The sequence below is a fragment of the Glandiceps talaboti genome, chromosome 22 (assembly GCF_964340395.1).
Source record: "Glandiceps talaboti chromosome 22, keGlaTala1.1, whole genome shotgun sequence".
NCBI lineage: Eukaryota > Metazoa > Hemichordata > Enteropneusta > Spengelidae > Glandiceps > Glandiceps talaboti.
The window spans coordinates 7,345,322-7,364,244 of record NC_135570.1 but is presented as its reverse complement, the minus strand read 5'-3'; the positions used below and the strand labels follow the sequence as shown (position 1 = coordinate 7,364,244).

Here is an 18,923-nt window from a genome sequence, read left to right as displayed (position 1 = left end):
ACATACATACATACATACACACACACACACATACACACTTGTCACACACACACACACACACGAGAGAGAGAGAGAGAGAGAGAGAGAGAGACAGACAGACAGACAGACAGACAGACAGACAGACAGACAGACAGACAGATAAGTGAACTGAGCATATGAAAATATGTTAACCTAAGTCATTAAATTCATATTATTCTTATTGATATAATAATCCAATTTACATACAGGCTCTATGAGGCGTTATTGTAATGCCAATGGTGAATGGCAAGACGTTGACACGACCAAGTGTGTATCAGAATTAATGACCAATGCTCTTCAACAGGTGAGTGAACTATTCACACATTGTCACCAGATCAATTGTGTATTAAACTGAACAAGTGCATGAAGGGTTGGGTTGTTGAATTCTCCTAGTAACACTTTCCCCTAAATCAGTATACATGTATCTATATTTTATTATATATATATATTAGTGGTGTAAAAGTGAATACTGCTGTCACAGTGAATTCCGAATATTTTTTCTGTCGATAATCTTTGATATTTCACCCTCTTTATTAAGGTACATGATACAGCAGATGTGAGAAATATCCTTGAAATTGTTAATGACGTGTTTGAGTACCATAACACAGACAATATATCACATTCTGGAGATCTCTTGGCCTCGGTCGACATCCTCCATGCCATCAATCAAAATGAAAATCTGCTAAATGATGCAACAGATGAGGACACCACCTCGCTACTGTTGGTAAGTTGATTGACTGACTGACTGACTGACTGACTGACTGACTGGCTGGCTGGCTGGCTGACTGATTGCTTGCTTGCTTGATGGATTGATTGATTGATTGATTGATTGATTAGTTGGTTATTTGGTTGGTTGGTTGGCTGATACAGAGTCATTAATTGACTGACTGACCGACTAATGACAGTTGACCAACTGACTGGTTGACAGACAGACTGACTGACAGACTGACCGATGACTAATTTAGCTTGATAGATTTGTTGGTTGATTGACTGATTGATTGATTGATTCATTCATTCATTGATTGATTCATTCATTCATTGACTGACAGATGAAATTAGTGAAAAATCTTATGAGATTATGCCCTTCATCATAGGCCGTTGTGTCTGTGCCTCCTTTGCTGGGTCTTGCATATTTCCTAAACAGTTGATGATTCTCGATCACTCTTTACATTTTTGCAGAACATCGTACATCTATCGAGTGCCCTTTTGGATGTCAGTCGTGAACCCCAATGGAAACAGATACACGAGGTAATTGTGCAATACTTATACTCGTCAACTGGAATCATTTGTTTTTTTCCTGCCCAGGAAAGCCAACAATCACACGTAATGGTTTTACAACACTGGGAATATTGACTGTGGAGGCTATATGTACACATTTACTGAGTGTAAATTTGTATGTCAAAGTGGAATATATTTGTATTACTGAAACAAATTTTATGATCCTGCATCGTTCATCCCTGAAGCTTTCACTTCACTATAATACACAAGTAGGGCCGCGATTCTCTACTTAAATCTTTTTTGTAATTTACATTCATTTCAGACTCTGGCAATAAATGAAGGTTCACTGGCTACATTATTTGCTCTTGAAGACTTTGGTGACTTGACACATACGTATGTAAGACGAAACAGAGAACGATTTCATGTGTCTACTAAAAACATAGGTACATATAATTCAAGTTTTTTGTTTATTTGTTTGCTTTAACAATAAGCATATGGTTTACAGTACACCAGGCCATAATAAAATGCAAAAAATTCTGAATACAGAATTCAGAATCTCTGTTCAATTTCTTTAACATTTTAATTCAATTGCCCATGTTACTAGTTTAAATATGTAGGCACTGGGAAAATGTGGCTCTCAATGCTAAATTGTTATATTTTTCTTAACATCTTATGTGATATTTTTTTCACACTCAGAATTGAACAGAAATATGACATTAATGCTGCTATATATAATATGCTGCACAATTCAAGTGGTAGTACTTTCAAGCCAAAACGTGACGATACGTCGTGTCGCTCCACCCTCACCGTCCTCCTCTCTCCCGCGAGGGGTTGACCAATGTGTGAGGGCACCCATCACGGCATACCTTACAGACTATTTCAAAAATCATTTCAAGCCGAGAACCAGGCTCATGACCTTTTTATTGCCTGCATGTTATATAATATTTTTTCGTTCAATTACCACTCACCTTCGAGATATCCATCATCACTTAAATCTTTCTCTTGCTCCCGAGCCTTTCTATTGGATAAATCTGTGACTCCACTACACTTGTTCACTATCAACAATACAAACATCAGTTTCTGATGCCCTTCTGTGATTGGCTTATATCAAGTCACATGATATGGATTAGTTTCCAATAGTGACCTAAAATAGCATACAGCAGATACTACCGGTAGTCATTTTCTATTGCCTCTTTGGCACTATTACTAGACCAGATAACAGTGTACTAGTGTTGCAGAATCATAGGTTAGCTGCCCCTATCAATTCTGTGCAGTTGTTACATACATTTTTACCTGATCCTCAGAGTATGATCCTCAGAGTATGACATGTCTCTGGTGAACGACTACTCCGGATATCATAGGTTCCCAGATTACATAACCGAAAATAGAAGAAAGAGGAAGGTGTCTCAAGATGATATTTCTTCATCTGTTGGAGATAATCAAGTCATCATTCCAACTGAGACTTTTGATAGCAGTTCCAGTAAGTAATAAATCATTTACATATCGACAAATTTTATTATCAAATGAACAATTTAACCAGTTGAAGTTGAATTCCTTCATATCATAAGTGAGCTTAGCCAGGGGTGAACAAATCCACTGGTCATGGGTCCGGGACTAGCAATTTTTTGGGGCGGACCACACAAATTTTACCTTGTCTGGTCCGTAGGACCAGTACCTTACTGTTACTAACCTATGTTATTGTTGAACTGTTAATTGCAAATATCCAAGAGAACTGTTTCTACCTACGTTTCTCTGCACCTCTTTATATATTTACTTGGATTGCACTGATATGATACTTCGCAAGCATAAACTCTTGTTATACAATAATGTGGCAAAACGTCGCATTTATCCCTTGAGAAATTTGACGAAGTTTTGTATTTCTTGAAGTGTACTTCTATTTCATTCTACTATCCGTGTACACACACTATAGCAAATTTGCCAAATTCATGATATATAAATATATTTTTCCTACATAGATGCATCAGTTGTAATCACAATGGTGTACACCAACCCTGGGGAAGTCCTTCCAAGTGTTAGCAAAGAACCCAAGTAAGATTCAATGTTTTTACAGGGACTTCAGTATGTGCGTGCAGCTTCGATAAGACGAGATATAATGTTCAGTGAGACTCATGGCCACAAAGTTTTATGTTCAAATAAACAATCTACCAATTCTATCGTGGCTCAATTTGCTAGCTTCACTGGTGTCTGGTCTAGTAATAGTAAGCGTGCATGTAGCTATTATTTACATTTAACCAAATACAGAGCAGACAATTTGGAGGTAGTCACTGTGTGCTTGCTGTCGGTCTCACTGAATTCTGCTGCAAAAGTGCATGCTCATGCTGAATTCCCTGTATACAACTACCATAGATCAATCTAGAATTCAATCTTGAAGTGAGAGTAAATATATAAATAGTAAATAGGGGTTGACGTGTGATGCCACTTGAGAGCTTAAACTAAATTTTCAAAGGATTCAACTATAACTATATCTGGTTGTAAATTGTGCCAGTCTGTGATGATTTTGGGAAGAATGAGCACTTTATGTAGTCTGTTTTTAAAAGGGGGTATTTGATAGCCTTTACTACATACTACATGCATGTGTCTGGTATATGATGGAGGTTTAAAATGCTGGCAACTGTTCCTGATAGATTTTGAAAGGGCACTGCTGGTCTAGCCTCTATCCTACGCTCTTCTAGTGATGTCCAAGTGGAGATTTTGTAGCATATGTTAACTGGAGCAGTTTCTGTATCCATTAGTTACACATCAGGCAGCACACCTCTCTACTTTTCCAGATTAGTTATATGATATTGTCTGTATGGATCCCAAAACGTTGTGGCATATTTGGCTATTTGTCTAACAAGTGTTGTGCAGGCTTTTACTTTAACTGTAATGGGTCTAATGTCGACGTTTCTATTCAGGAAGCCAAAGCTAGCCTTTCTTCAAATAGTGCATCTATCAATAACATTTCTTTAGTGATAGTCAAGCATACAACTGGCATCAGGTGTTTTTGGAATATTCATTTATCCAGTCACACTACACTAATTCCAACAGATAGATATGTATCTATATATCCTCAAGCTTTTTTTGTCAATAATGTATGATATGGGTAATTAGTATGCAATCTATTTTCCAACAGGTTAAGGAAGTTGGTGAAATCATTAACTGCTAAGAAAATAGTGTGGAAGGCTAACACACCCGTGATATCCATCAAGGTTTATGACGTAATTGACCCATTGAATCTGGCGAAGAACATCACAGCAACCATGTATCATCTCCAGGTAAGCTAGCAATCATTCTATTACAAGGTATGCTATTTCATTTCCTATATTGCTGTGACAACTTATAGTTATACACATGGCTTTCATATTTAAGTTGTGATCATTGACAAAAACACATGAAGAAGATAAGGCTCAAATATCAATTAAGACATTGGATATTGGTTTATGATCAAAATGGGTCAAAAAAGGAGTCTGGGGTTGGCAGCATCGGCCGCACACCCCTGTACCAGACCTGGCCAGTGGTACCCCCTCCCCGGACCACACCACACCACACCACACCACACCACACCGCACACTACACTGCACACTATACTAGCTATACACTCACTGTACTATCTGACCGGCCATGCAAACTTCAGTCAAACTTCTGAAGTTTTCGTATAATTTATGATCAACACGGTATATGTGGCATATTTATGACTTATGTAGTACACGATCGACCAGATCGACCATCTGCATAACTCGGTGGGAAGACAATACATAATATTGACACTAGTCTCAAAGTTAAACTAACCTTGTTTACAACTTGATCTGTCCCTTCTTTCTGGGTGCCTTTGTTCTTATGCCAAGGAAAGATAGTTGGAATGTATGAAGACGACTTAGAATCACCATCCTTCACGTTGTTTACAAAATGTACGTCACATACGTTTTGGTGGACACCCCGGGTGGACACCTCACTTGGTTGCCATGATCGGCGATTTTAACCATGCGATTATCAGCCACAATTCACGCATTTCGGCGTGATTTTGGTCGTACTGGAAACTTGCAACATTTCCCCCCATCACGTCAACGTCGTCGAAAACAAAATGGAACACAGTAATTGTTTTTTTCACGCATACCTGAAAAATACACACTGGAGTCTACCGACGCGACGTCTGCTAAATACTATGAGTGGTAGTGGCAGACGACAATCGCAGAGGTATTCCCCGCCTCGTTCTGAAATTGTTGTAATGAATGCGTTGCATGCTGGGAGAGCTGGAAAGTCGTGATTATACTTTTACCAGAGTTTTACAATATGTTTCTCATCGTGATGTGTCGGTCGGTCGGTCGGTTAAAAAATAAACTAAAAAAGTAAGTGTATGTGTACATGTCGGTAATACTTTATTATTACATCATTGTAATTCATGATCGTAATTTTCAACGGCACTAGCTGCCAAGACTATAACTCGGATATATTTCAAGTAACCAAAGATTTATTCACTAAAATTGGTCAAATACTTATAAAAAGATGTTGAATGTGTTAATTAGTGGTTAATATTATCTGTAGGTATATAGTGTGTAGTGACAACTTTAAATCTTGAGCGAAAGCTCAGTTTTAGAATCCGACGCGCGCGATGTCGATTAATTCGACATTGCACAACCATAATTTATTCATAATCATTGAAAATCAATAATTAGACATTGTGCATGCTAATCAGTGGTCGATCTTATCCGTAAAGCAGCTTAGTAACAGATTGAAGTCAAGCCACTGCAGGTGATTCAATACTTTTCAGTATGGATGGAGATATAACAGACAAGTTGAACTCGGAGATCTCCATGTGTTCATCAGGGTGTACGAGTAAGATATTGTATCTAACAATATTTTCAAAAATAATGTTCAGTTGCATCTAGTGCAGCTTTACCTGAATGACCTATTAAAAAGTGACAATTAAAGTCAAAAATAAATTATGAACCATTTATTTCATAAAAGGCTGATTTTCAGCAATAGATAAATTTTCGCTCCGGTACGCTGTTGTTTATAGGTCGCCATACCATCTTACCATCATCAGTGCTAGTGATGTTGCGATTTTGTAAAATGTTGCCGTAGAGGGCGTCATCAAAAATTATTTTTGCTGCATCACGCATAGGGTCTATGATTCGAGATAGGAAGGGTGCGGTTGGTCTGGTCATGATAAACACTGATATAACTATGGCCGTCTTTATGTAAATACGAAACGTGGTTTCACTTCAAATGACTTTATTCCTTTGTACATTTCTCAGGAGGGGTACGACGCCCGGTGTTCATTTTTTGAAATTGACGACTCGAACGGGTAAGGTTTACTTTCAAAAGTTTTGGTTACTATTCATTTTCTTCTAGAGTATCTGTCAGTAATTTTATTTTCATCATGGTCTATCTATTGGCTCAGCTTACTCACAAGTAGTTAATTTGCTGTTTTTCTCCTTCATAGTTCGATTGTCCCAATAAATAAGAGATGCCACTTAAAGCTGTGCCAATAAATTGATGATTTACAGAAAATCTCATCTTTCAATAGTTTAGACTATCACTGTTTTAAAAATTAAACATGGAAAATTATAAAGCGGTACCTTCTATAAATCATCAATTTTCGTATTTGTAAAAAGAAATGAGTAGTGGAAGAAGATAGACTATTTCTCTCTCGTATTGTGTAACTTTTGGAAGTGACGTCACTGTACAAGCATAACAATCTCACTCTGTTCAGTTTGTTGATCGCAGTCCAGTCTCGTTGTTGTTTCCGTTTGTACAATGTTGTTGTTGTTGTTGTTGTTGTTGTTGTTGTTGTTGTTGTTGTTGTTGTTGACGATGGTGGTGGTGGTGGTGGTGATGATGATGATGATGATGATGATGATGATGATGATGATGATGATGATGATGATGATGATGATGGTGGTGGTGGTGATGATGATGATGATGATGATGATGATGATGATGATGATGATGATGATGATACCCTTGTATGCTTTATTTAGTTTTTAATTGTAACAGGTTTGAAAATGAATAAATGTTTCCTTAAAAGATAAAAAAAAAGATTCGATTATGTCTATCTAGCGTTTTAAGCACCGATGGATGCAGTCTTGTGGAAGACCAAAGTACGGAGAACTACACGACATGTACATGCAACCGTTTGGCTAGCTTCGTTGTAACCATGGTTCTTGGCAAGAGGCCAATAGTAAGTTTTCAAATTTGCTAATTAAACACCCTGGTAAATGGCCGACAGTCACCAAGTGTATGTTTGTTGTTAATGATTAATTCCATAGCAGGTAGTAGATAGCAATATTCTACATTCTGCTAAAATACACACCTCGGATGGACACTTGTACATTAGTAGCTCTCTAGTACCAATGCTAACGCATTTATCGTAGCAAGGGCCCAGTAGCCAGCTTCTAGCACCTGCACTTACATAAGTTTGCTGGCAAAGCACCTACCGACCCCATATACTGCTTGTGTATACTGCTAACTTAGAGATATGTGACAAGTTCGAGGTTTTCAGTGTTTTTAGCTCTTTCCTCTATCAAACGTGTCAAAGTATTACATTTTGTAAGCTACCACCAAAAAGAATGTGTAAATAAACATGCTATTAGAAACATTTAAGAAGTTATGAATAAACGTCACTGTGTTATACATTAATTTTCATAGCATTATTTATCGTGATTTTGTTCATGAGATGTGTTTATTCTCTTTGTAATATTCAAGCCATTTCTAACAGAAGCTAAGAAGTACATTATCGTCAGTGCGAGTGTCATAGCAACTGTACTGATCATCATGGCGTTCACATTTATTCTAATGTCGCGGTGAGCGAATGTTAATTATTCGAAATTTCGTGTAGTTTAGCCCGTCAGTTTTGGTAGTTTAGCACGTCAATTTGGTTCCTTCATGATCAATTGTTGCCATCCATATGAGAAGAACCTAACGCACAACTGACAAGGTTGATTATAATTGCTTTAAAGTTAACATGCCCCCTATAGCAAACTGAACTTTATCAAAAGTGCGTTATACATACTTTACTTTTAAAGGATACACATTTTCCTGTAAACACAGGCTATAGCAGACGATTGGTGCGTTCTCCTCCCCAGTCTATGTGGTCAATGGTTTTTCATACAAATATTTCTTGTCTATTAAGTCGTTGAATATGTTTTCAATTTCTATTTTGTTCCAGCATCAACATTGACAGATATTTTGTAATGGCAAATGCCGCATTGGCTTATCTCTTGCTCCCCATTGGTGTACTTTCTGACCAATCAGTGATGAGTGATAAGGTAAGAGAGCTTCTCCATTGGTGTACTTTCTGACCAATCAGTGATGAATGATAAGGTAAGCTCTCTTGCTTCCCATTGGTGTACCTTCAGACCAATCAGTGATGAGTGATAAGGTAAGCTCTCTTGCTTCCCATTGGTGTGCTTTCTGACCAATCAGTGATGAGTGATAAGGTAATCTCTCTTGCTCTCCATTTGTGTATCTACTGACCTGTCTTTAAATAGCAATAAGGTAGGCTCTTCTAAGATCTAACCATTCGGTGTACCTATTGGCCACTTGGTTATAAATAACTTTGAGACGAGCGATGAATTTTGAAAACTCTTTAACACAGTCATGTACATCAGTTGGACAATAATGAAATCTCACTGACCGGATAATTATTGTAAATTCAAATTTGTGACCCCAAATGACAGTAATTCAAACTCATATGGTAAATGTTATCCATGAATAAATGTGTAAATCACATACACTCTGAAGTATGACGTTCCAAAAATCTCACTCTCTGTCTGAATAATATAAACTCGCCATTTTGATTCCTCACCAGGGTTGTCAACAGAATGCGGTGTTCATGTACTTTGTTTTGCTGACTGTCAATGCATGGTTGCTATGCCAATCTATCCAGGTGTTCATCAAAGTGAGATACTTTGTGTATGTGACTACAAAGAGAAGGTAACGGCAACACTAATACCTTGGCTTCTGAAACACTCTGTGAAACCCGATACGTATAGCTTGGCAAGAATAATAAGTTTCCTTGCTCAATCTGACATCTTAATCTAAATACAAACATACTGTGCATATATAGATCACTCATATCACGTCCCCAAAACTAAAGATTAGTGGGTCTACCATGTGCCTCAGAACCCTAGCCCAATTTATTTACCCAAACAATATGGTGATCATTGACATTAAGGTTATGGGTGTAAAACTGCACACTATGTTGGTATAAAAATATCTGCTATTAAAAGTCAAATTGTTTCACACAGAAAACTTAAACCCGCGTCCTTCAGATGTGCCCATGTTGGTTTTGTCAATTTCTCGAATTTTATAGTTATATATCCATTCTTAGAATATTATTTTTTATACCTATATTTTTCCTCTTCCTATTTTCGAAACTGGACATTTTTCATGGACATCTCCCAATTAATCCTCTTTCTCCCTAGGGGTATTTGTGTACACAACTAAGTATAAGTTGGGAGAAAGAGGATTGAACACGTTTTAATGACTGGTTAGGTCCTGGTACTAGTAAGGTCCTTTTGAAATTCTAAAGCAATACAACATTTACATAATCATGTCCTGTCTTGGTTATCAGGTTACTATATATCGTCATTGGATGGTTGGTGCCAGCTTTGCTGACTATTAGTCTGTTGGCTTTGGACGATGAGGGCGCTACTAGCTACATGGATGGGTAAGATGAACTCTCCTTTACAACTAATAACACTGTTATAGCCCATGTCAGTATCATTGCGAACACCGTAACAAGTTAATTAGAGAAAGGGAGACATTGTCAATTTCAGATAAATATTTGCACAATAGAATGAAGAAAACTCATCTTTGCAAACGTTTCGTCTAAGTTCATAAACACATGCGTCATGACTTCAGAAAACACAAAAAGTTCGACCGAGCTACTGGTATTTCTCGTTGCAAAAATGAAGTTAAATTTATGAACATTTTCACAATGGTGTTCTATACTCCTGCATAGATGTCGTCATTTTTTTCTATGTAGCATGTTCTGAATATCTTATGCCTACAACAATTTGATATATAATAGCATTTTTCCAAACTTATTTTTGGGTGTATAAAACAGTTCTGTTGTTTTTATTTGCAAAATCTAACCCATGTTATGTCTCTTCATTCTTCAACTCTAGGCAATTAGTTTCAATGTATTAATTTATCTATTAATCTACCTATGCATCTATCTAATCATTGTCTTTCCCAATCTATTATTTAACAGATGTACCCGGTCCACATGCGATGGACGACTTCTTGTCACACTGGTTGTATCATCAATGATCGCCATGGTGAGTATATTCTATTTTTCACAAATCATTAAACTGTGATACAAAAATTTTAAAGTCAATAAGTTCAATGTGTCATCGTCGTCGTCATTGTCGCCGTCAACAACAACAAAACCGTCACCACCACCACCACCACCACCACAACCACCACCACCATCATCACCTCCACCCCCACCACCATCACCACCACCATCATCATCACCATCACCACCACAACCACCGCCACCATCATCATCATCATCACCAGCACCACCAGCACCACCACCACCAACACCACCATCACCACCATAATCACCACCACCATCACCATAATAATCACCACCACCATCACCACTGCAGCATCATGATCTTTATATATATCACCATCATCATCATCATCATCATCATCATCATCATCATCATCATCACCACCATCATCATCATCATCATCATCATCATCATCACCACCATCGTCGTCGTCGTCGTCGTCATCATCATCATCATCATCATCATCATCATCATCATCATCATCATCATCATCATCATCATCATCATCATCATCATCATCATCATCATCATCATCATCATCATCATCATCATCATCATCATCATCTCATATTGATTATATCTTATAGGGGAGCATAGTGTTCATAAGTGCGAGCCATGTGACATTTATATGGTCAGGAAATGCATTTATTGATTTCGAAAAGGAACGTCTCTGGTAGGTCTTTCTGTTAAACATTGCAATTCACTATATTCATTCAATATATTCCATGAATATACCATTATTGTCTATTTTATTAGAAATCTATAAATTCAGACACTTTCTTTGCAATGTCAGTCATCGATACTTGCAATTGTAAAATGAATCTAAGCAAAGCAACGATCTGTTACCTTGGCAGTGTACTACCGTCACGTATGTATGTATGTATGTATGTATGTATGTATGTATGTATGTATGTATGTATGTATGTATGTATGTATGTATGTATGTATGTATGTATGTATGTATGTATGTATGTATGTATGTGCGTGTGTGTGTGTGTGTGTGTGTGTGTGTGTGTGTGTGTGTGTGTGTGTGTTTGAGCATTACTTATTCCGTATTTCTATTCAATGTTAAGGAATGATTTGCTAACGACGACCTTACTGCACCCAATCTTGACTTTGACCTGGATATTTCAAATTATGGCCTCATTGAATAACAACATGCTGTATGGATACCTTTTGGCTGTGTCAGTATTCATTTTGGTAAGTGTTCAATAGCTAAAATTGGTGGTGGTGGTGGTGGTGGTGGCGGTGGTGGTATTGGTTTCGACGATGGCGGGTTTTGAAATTTGACAATGTTCAAAAAAAGATATACACTGGTATATCCTAAAACGCATCGACAATTTACCTATCTGTCATTCTGCCTCTTTCATCTAGTTTTTCTTTCAGCCGAGACTTGACGACGTATATTTAGATTGGAAAACTGTAAGCTTATTGTCTGTGTTCAACTAACCAAATTTCAAAAGTAGCTCTACAATAACAAAAACATGTAAATGTGTTCCACTATTGATTAAGTATAAGAACACCCTTACTATCAGTGATGCCTTTAGAAAAGCTTAGAAAAGTACCTTTATATTCTGTCATTCCAGGGTTCGGTGGTTTATCTTGGATTTAGTGGGGCGAACGAGGAGGTGAGATGATTCCTTATTTTTTGTGAGAATATTCATGTAAATATTGGCATTAATATCAGTATGTGACACATTCAGTTTGATGTTTATCTAGAATGCAAAACATTGCCTCTATTATGACATCTATTGTATCTTGTGGAACTACCTGTATGACTTCATTATTTTTCATTTTCACATGATTTCTTTTTTTTCATTTTCACATGATTTTTCTTTCACTTTGTATGGTAGATTCTTGAAGGCATACGGGTGCTATTGTCACGAAATGCTTTACTTGTAGACTTCTGGAAAGAAGTGAAATCTATAGAAGTACAGCGTTATGCCTTGAAGAGGCAGAAAGAGCTCGAGGTACGTACGCCATAGTAATTTGCAATTGACGGAAACAAGATATAGCCTTTCTCAATGGACCGATCCTTCTAAGTAAATGAATTGTACACGGCTATATCATAGCCGTTAATGCGCAAGCATAGGGTCTTTTTCATGCAACTGTTACCAGCTGATTGTGTTACTTGCCAAAGAAACCACCTTGCAAACTCTGTATCTAAGCCAGTGTCTTTGTTGCTGAATTGGTCACGATTTCAAGCGAGAGAAACCCGTAGATCGTTAGATCATCAGTTGGCCTGAAGAAGCGTTCAGGATAGGACGTGAAACTGTTGCCATTCAAAACATCAAATCCAGTAGGATAAATAATAATTACTTCGTTATTAACTTCATACCTGGAGGATTGAGAACATTCATAGACATAATGGTCAAATATTGTTAGTACTCTCCATTTATTACTTTGATTTTCATATCTTCATTGGTATTATTTTAATGATATTAATATTAATTTAATATTATTGATATTAATTTTCTACAATTTTTTTTGTTTCAGAGCTGTGGAAACAATAAAGTTGCTGCAGAAAATACAAAGAATGAGATTGCTCTTGTTGATATTGAAGATACAAAAGAAGAAGGCGCAGAGTGAAATTACCATTTTGCACACTTGTGCAGTTGGCCAATATAGATACTTTTTGTGATCGAGACTTTAAAAACATACATATATAGTTATACAAAAGTATATATCAATGCTAGTAAACTTAGTTTTCCCGTAAACAGTAAAGTGTAATTATAGAATAATGTTACTTTTAAAAGTTCAATGTTTTTTTTGTAAACATTAAAACTTCAAACATAAAGCATTTTTGAACTTAGCATTACAGTCAGTGAATCAGTCACATTCATTAAGTATTGTTTGAATTATGATAAGATAGTGTTATGATTTGGAGATATAGATATGTAAATATGTATAGATATACATTATATATATCTATACATAATATATATAGGTATATAGGTAGGTAGATTAATATATATACATATTTAAACATATACAATGAAGATTTAAATGTTACAGTAAAATGTGTCTGGATATATATATTTATGTATATATATATTATATATATAATAGGTATATAGGTATATATGTAGGTAGATAAATATATATATAATAGGTATATAGGTATATAGGTAGGTAGATAAATATATATACGGATTTAAACATATACAATGAATATTTAAATGTTACAGCAAAATGTGTCTGGCCAAAAAAGTGTGTCTGTGTGTGTGTGTGTGTGTGTGTGTGTGCGTGCGTGCGTGTGTGTGTATGTGTGTGTGTGTGTGCGTGTGTGGTTGGATGGGTAGATTAGTACTTTCCAAAAGTTACTTTAACCCGGTTCCTCTTTCCCGATTGAACATCCCTTGCACTTCGTAAACTTCCCTACAGTGTAAAAGCTGACATGCATGATCTCATGCATGATTGTTTGCTTTTGATAAACGTGAATTGCTTACTGAGAAAGTATTTGAAAAAGTGGTTTTGATTTAATGTGTTCAGTTTGTGAAAGTAAATGTTAATGGATGAAGTCTTAGAATTAAAAACAAGAAGTTGTAAAGTTGTTTACATTGCGTTATTTGTCAACAAACAGGTGTTTATATGAATAAATGAATAGATGTTTTGAAAGTTAACTTTTTTCAGAGTTAATGAATGAAGTAGTGGATGAGTCTTGGAATAACAGAATGACATATGAATGCATAGATGAATTTGTTGAGAGGTAACTGATAAAAATATATTAATGAATTACGTTAGAAATAAGTTGCATAGATAGAGACGTGTGAGTGGATGAATGAATGACTGAATGAATGATGGATGGGTGGATGAATGGCTGGCTGGCTGGACTGACAGACAGACAGACGGACGGACGGACGGACGGACGGACGGACGGACGGACGGACGGACGGACGGACGGACGGACGGACGGACAGACAGACAGACAGACAGACAGACAGACAGACAGACAGACAGACAGACAGACAGACAGATAGATAGATAGATAGATAGATAGATAGATAGATAGATAGATAGATAGATAGATAGATAGATAGATAGATAGATAGATAGATAGATAGATAGATAGATAGATAGATAGATAGATGGATGGATGGATGGATGGACGGACGGATGGATGGACGGACGGACGGATGGATATGAGAGTTATATGTATTATACCTTATACCTTTGTAGCATACATTGACGTAACTTAGGATCATTTTCCTCACCCTATTGACCATCAATTACACTCTGAAACAGTAAGATAGTAACAGTACAGTCCTATCATCGACGCCGCTATAGGACACGACCCCAATTTGTTACAAAATAAGGCGCTCTGTTTGATTCACATCAGTATTACGGTATAATTTAGAAATAATATGCATTAAAATAAACCTGATTTTTCCTTCAAATGTCACCTCAAAACACAATTCACCATTATATAAACACCGACAAAGACTTGGTTGTGACCCCCCTTGGCACTAGTCTTCACATTGTCATATTCCTCTATATCATCCCTATGATTGTGTTTCCCAGAATTAGAAGTGCATTCTCGCAAACCAGAGCTGTTATTTCTTCCGCGACACTGCGTCTTAGACGGTGCCGTAAAAGAGGCTGTGGTTCACGACGATGTGTCTTGGACGGTGTCGTAAAAGAGGCTGTAGTTTACGACGAGGCCGAATTGTTGAGAAAATGTCTCCGTTGACAATTTGTGCATGCTGTTCACGACAACCCCATGTCTACATCTGTTTTTCACTGTTATGTGATGCTTGAAATATGAGTCAAAACTTTCCAAATCGCCATTATTTTTCCAGATTTTCCATAAATTTAGATTTTCCCCAAAACATTATCTTCATTCAGGCCGAAAATAGTCGTGGCAAGGGTTTGTCACAACTCGTCGAACGACAACCGCATTTTTCCTGAGCTAAACGGGAATAATATCTAACTGTAATATTAGCACTTCAGCTCAAATGAAGCGTAAAACGAGTTAATTAAAAAGATGTGAAAATCGTATTAGTGATAAAGGTAACAGACATGTCAATGTCAAGGGCAAAACAGTGTTGTTCAAATCGATAACAGAAAAACGCAGATATATATTTTCTTCCGACAACCATCATTACTTTCAAATTGCTACTGCAGTCGACATAATTCGTATGTTTGTCATGAATCTAGCATTCTGAACAGTTTACCAGCAAAGTTCCTTTTATGAAAATGCTCCCACAGAAAATCGCTTTTAGTAAATTAAACAGAATCTCAAGGTTATTAAATACGCAAGTCGATATGATAGAGGGTAATGGAATTCGCCCGCGATGCGTTTTTTTCAAGACGGTGATCCCTTGATCTTGAAACCAGAAAACATGCATCATTATGTCACTCAGACACGTACGCACTTCTCAGGAGACACCATTCGAAAAGTGATAAAATTTCAAAGCAAATATTGTCGTGCCGTCGTTTACAGTTTCAAAGTCTGTGGTATTTACTTGTTCACTAATTCGGTCTCTTCGCACTGTTATCGGAAATTACCACGAACACGTGACATTAAATTTAAAGTGATGTGACAGAAATAAGCGACATAAAACACGAAAATGTGAAATAAAAGTAACTTTATACACGTCTAGTACATTACGGAAAATGAACTACGTCTGTGAAAGCGACATCACACTGTTAACATCGTCGTACATACTTCAGTTACCATGGTAACAGAATCCACTAGGCTCCTTGGCTACAAGATGAAACGACCCCTTGCATCTTTTCAAATTACATACACCAAGGAAAACACTATATGTGTTATCAAACGTCCTCTTACATCTAATTACTGACATTTCCAAAACACGAGGGCGGGGAGGGGGTAAAAAGTGTACCGAAGAGTGTAAAGTCATCATTATGATATTGTCCTTATACTAGTACTGTTCGCATTTTCAAAGCTTTACAATAAAGTGGACATTTAATTTGACTGATTTTGACCTTAAATGTAGACACTTTATCATCTGAAACTATTCAGGGATGCATCATCACTTGTGAAGTATGTCGGAATTCTTTAAAACCACAAAACATAAATCTAAGCGTCCAATACTTCTCTTAAAGGCCCATGTTTCAATACCTGGCCATGACATTAGTTACACCTATCAATAATAATAATAATAATAATAATAATAATAATGTTGGTTTTTATATAGCGCACGGATCTATAGCGGCACAACAGCCCTTTATACTTCCTCAACTCCCTGGGGTGCATACAATCCATTGCAGCCTTTATAAGCGCATAGGATTAAAGCATTCACATCGCAACCTCTCTCCTACCAGGTCCCCAATTATACAGCTGGGTTGACTGAGGCACAGTCGTGGTCCAAACCTTGCCCAAGGACTTTAGCTATTCAGAAACAATCCGAAGTGGGCCTCTAAGCACGTTAGCTAGCGACTGGTCCACTGTTTACGCAACTAATTCCCGTTCCACCTGAAACATCAGCGGGAGCCTGTCTTCCACAGCACAAAACTTTCAGCAGGATCGATTTGAAAGCTCGTTTAAACTCAGGACTGCTCCCGGCGTATATAAATACATTGATTGCCGCATTGCTGTGTAGAAGGAGCCGAACGGTCGCTCTAGGTGAAAGAAAAAGAAACAACAAACACATTTCATCGTGTGTTATTATTAAACCATTTCCAACCTGTAACTAGGATGTCTATGTATTATATATATATGTTGTGCCATACTGGTATGTCTGAGGGGTTTCTTTGATAACAGAAAAGTGTAACAAATTAGAATCGATATGTAATATAAATTTAATCAAATAGTCATAAACTAACAGAGCACTATCAAAATAACCGTTGTACCGCTGCACGTCTTTGAAACGAGAAATTGCAAAATTTATATTAGATAACCGATCGAGCGTGAAGAGTGTCGCTAACATCACAAAAAGAGCAGTAGGCTAGGTTGTCGCTATTACATACCTTATGTATCTGTTGACAAAGCACGTTTTGCATGACAATCCAATGAACAGGAAAACCATAAGCGGTGCCCATGCAAGGAAGTAGAACCCTAGGACGAAGGCAATCATTTTAGTTGCCTTTATTTCTTTCTTGTACAAGTGTTCGTTATTCTTTATATCTTTAGGTCCCTGGCGTCCATCACTAGGGGCAACCTGATTCTGAAAATAAAGAGAGTTGCATTTCATTCATGAACGGAAACGTGTGAACATCTGAGAGCTCAGTTGTCACCGCGGGTGTTCACTATACACTTGGAAAAATGAAATCAATACACTGGAGCTGTTCTATGGAACAGTCCACGAACACATATTAAGCCGTACAAAACAATCCATAAGATATTAAACATAAGAGATTGACTTCTAGAATGGTGTAACTCGGCTTTGTTGTTGTTGTTGTAAATTTGCCCTTCATATGTAGTTTAGCTTTTATACCTCACTCTTTATATTTTTTTTTCAATTTTGATTGGTAGATACGTTTATGAGTGATAACAGGGCCCAGATGGAAATAAGGTATTGTTAGTTTCTGGACACTGTTTTTATATAAATTTTACAACTTCGACGACGACGACGACGACGACGACGACGACGACAACAACAACAACAACAACAACAACAACAACAACAACAAAAATAACAACAACAACTACTACTACTACTACTACTACTACCACCACTACCACCACTACTACTACTACTACCACTACTACTACCACCGCCACCACCACCACCACCACCACCACCACCACCACCACCACCACTACTACTACTACTACTACTACTACTACTACTACTACTACTACTACTACTACTACTACTACTACTACTACTACTACTACTACTACTACTATAGAACTGAATGTCATTTGTTGAGGCAAAAAATTTACTAATGTTGCTACAATTAAGTAAATTGCCAAAATTCATTTAATTTAAGGTAATAAATTATGACTATCGATTAAAAGACGATGACAGTTATGTTTATAATAGATGTATTCTCCTCACCTGTCTCCTTGCATTCCTCCATATTCTATCTCTAGCAACCATCCAGATACGAGTATACAAAGCTATCATAATAATCCACGGAATTAGAACCATAAAAGTTAACATCGTCATCAGATGCCATATTGGGGAGACGAGCTCATATCGACAGCTACCAGTAAACGTATCTGTAATGTCAATGGTAGCATTACCAGATTGTCATTCCTTGACAACATCGCTTCACATTTTGTACCGTTATATTTCATGAAGCTCTGAATATTAAAATGATGCCAGGGCCAGCCTTTCCTACATCTGATAGTACATATGTTTACATGACTGTTACATGGATGCATACAGGTGTGTGACAGATCACATGTTAGAGGTCTCGTTTTATCGGAATGCCATGTGTGTGTACATGTACTTAAATACGAATGTA

The 18,923-nt window shown here is 37.1% G+C and overlaps 3 protein-coding genes and 1 long non-coding RNA gene across 4 annotated transcripts in view; 3 read left to right on the top strand and 1 right to left on the bottom strand.

Moving 5' to 3' along the window:
• Positions 1–690: 690 nt before the first annotated feature.
• LOC144451997 (uncharacterized) lies at positions 691–1,679 on the top strand. Its single transcript, XR_013482327.1, has 3 exons — positions 691–742; positions 1,198–1,266; positions 1,559–1,679. It is a non-coding gene; the product is annotated as an uncharacterized LOC144451997 (long non-coding RNA).
• Positions 1,680–2,562: 883 nt separating this feature from the next.
• On the top strand, positions 2,563–6,545 carry LOC144452485 (uncharacterized). The gene is made up of 4 exons (XM_078143583.1): positions 2,563–2,716; positions 3,213–3,285; positions 4,370–4,511; positions 6,492–6,545. Exons 1-4 carry the CDS (start codon positions 2,563–2,565, stop codon positions 6,543–6,545), a joined length of 423 nt encoding a protein of 140 aa, XP_077999709.1.
• Positions 6,546–8,439: 1,894 nt separating this feature from the next.
• Positions 8,440–13,426, top strand: LOC144452340 (cadherin EGF LAG seven-pass G-type receptor 2-like). The gene is made up of 9 exons (XM_078143421.1): positions 8,440–8,504; positions 9,047–9,171; positions 9,812–9,907; positions 10,454–10,520; positions 11,132–11,217; positions 11,618–11,744; positions 12,131–12,172; positions 12,398–12,514; positions 13,041–13,426. The coding sequence occupies exons 1-9, from the start codon at positions 8,493–8,495 to the stop codon at positions 13,131–13,133; spliced, it is 765 nt and encodes a 254-aa protein (XP_077999547.1). The 5' UTR covers positions 8,440–8,492; the 3' UTR covers positions 13,134–13,426.
• Positions 13,427–16,936: 3,510 nt separating this feature from the next.
• LOC144452484 (trace amine-associated receptor 9-like) overlaps positions 16,937–18,923 on the bottom strand; it is a 12,014-nt gene continuing 10,027 nt past the window's right edge. The window contains exons 3-5 of the mRNA XM_078143582.1: positions 18,512–18,675; positions 17,478–17,674; positions 16,937–17,129 (exon numbers count right to left, since the gene is read on the bottom strand). Coding sequence (XP_077999708.1) covers positions 16,937–17,129; positions 17,478–17,674; positions 18,512–18,675 — 554 coding nt within the window. The remainder of the gene's footprint in view (positions 17,130–17,477; positions 17,675–18,511; positions 18,676–18,923) is intronic.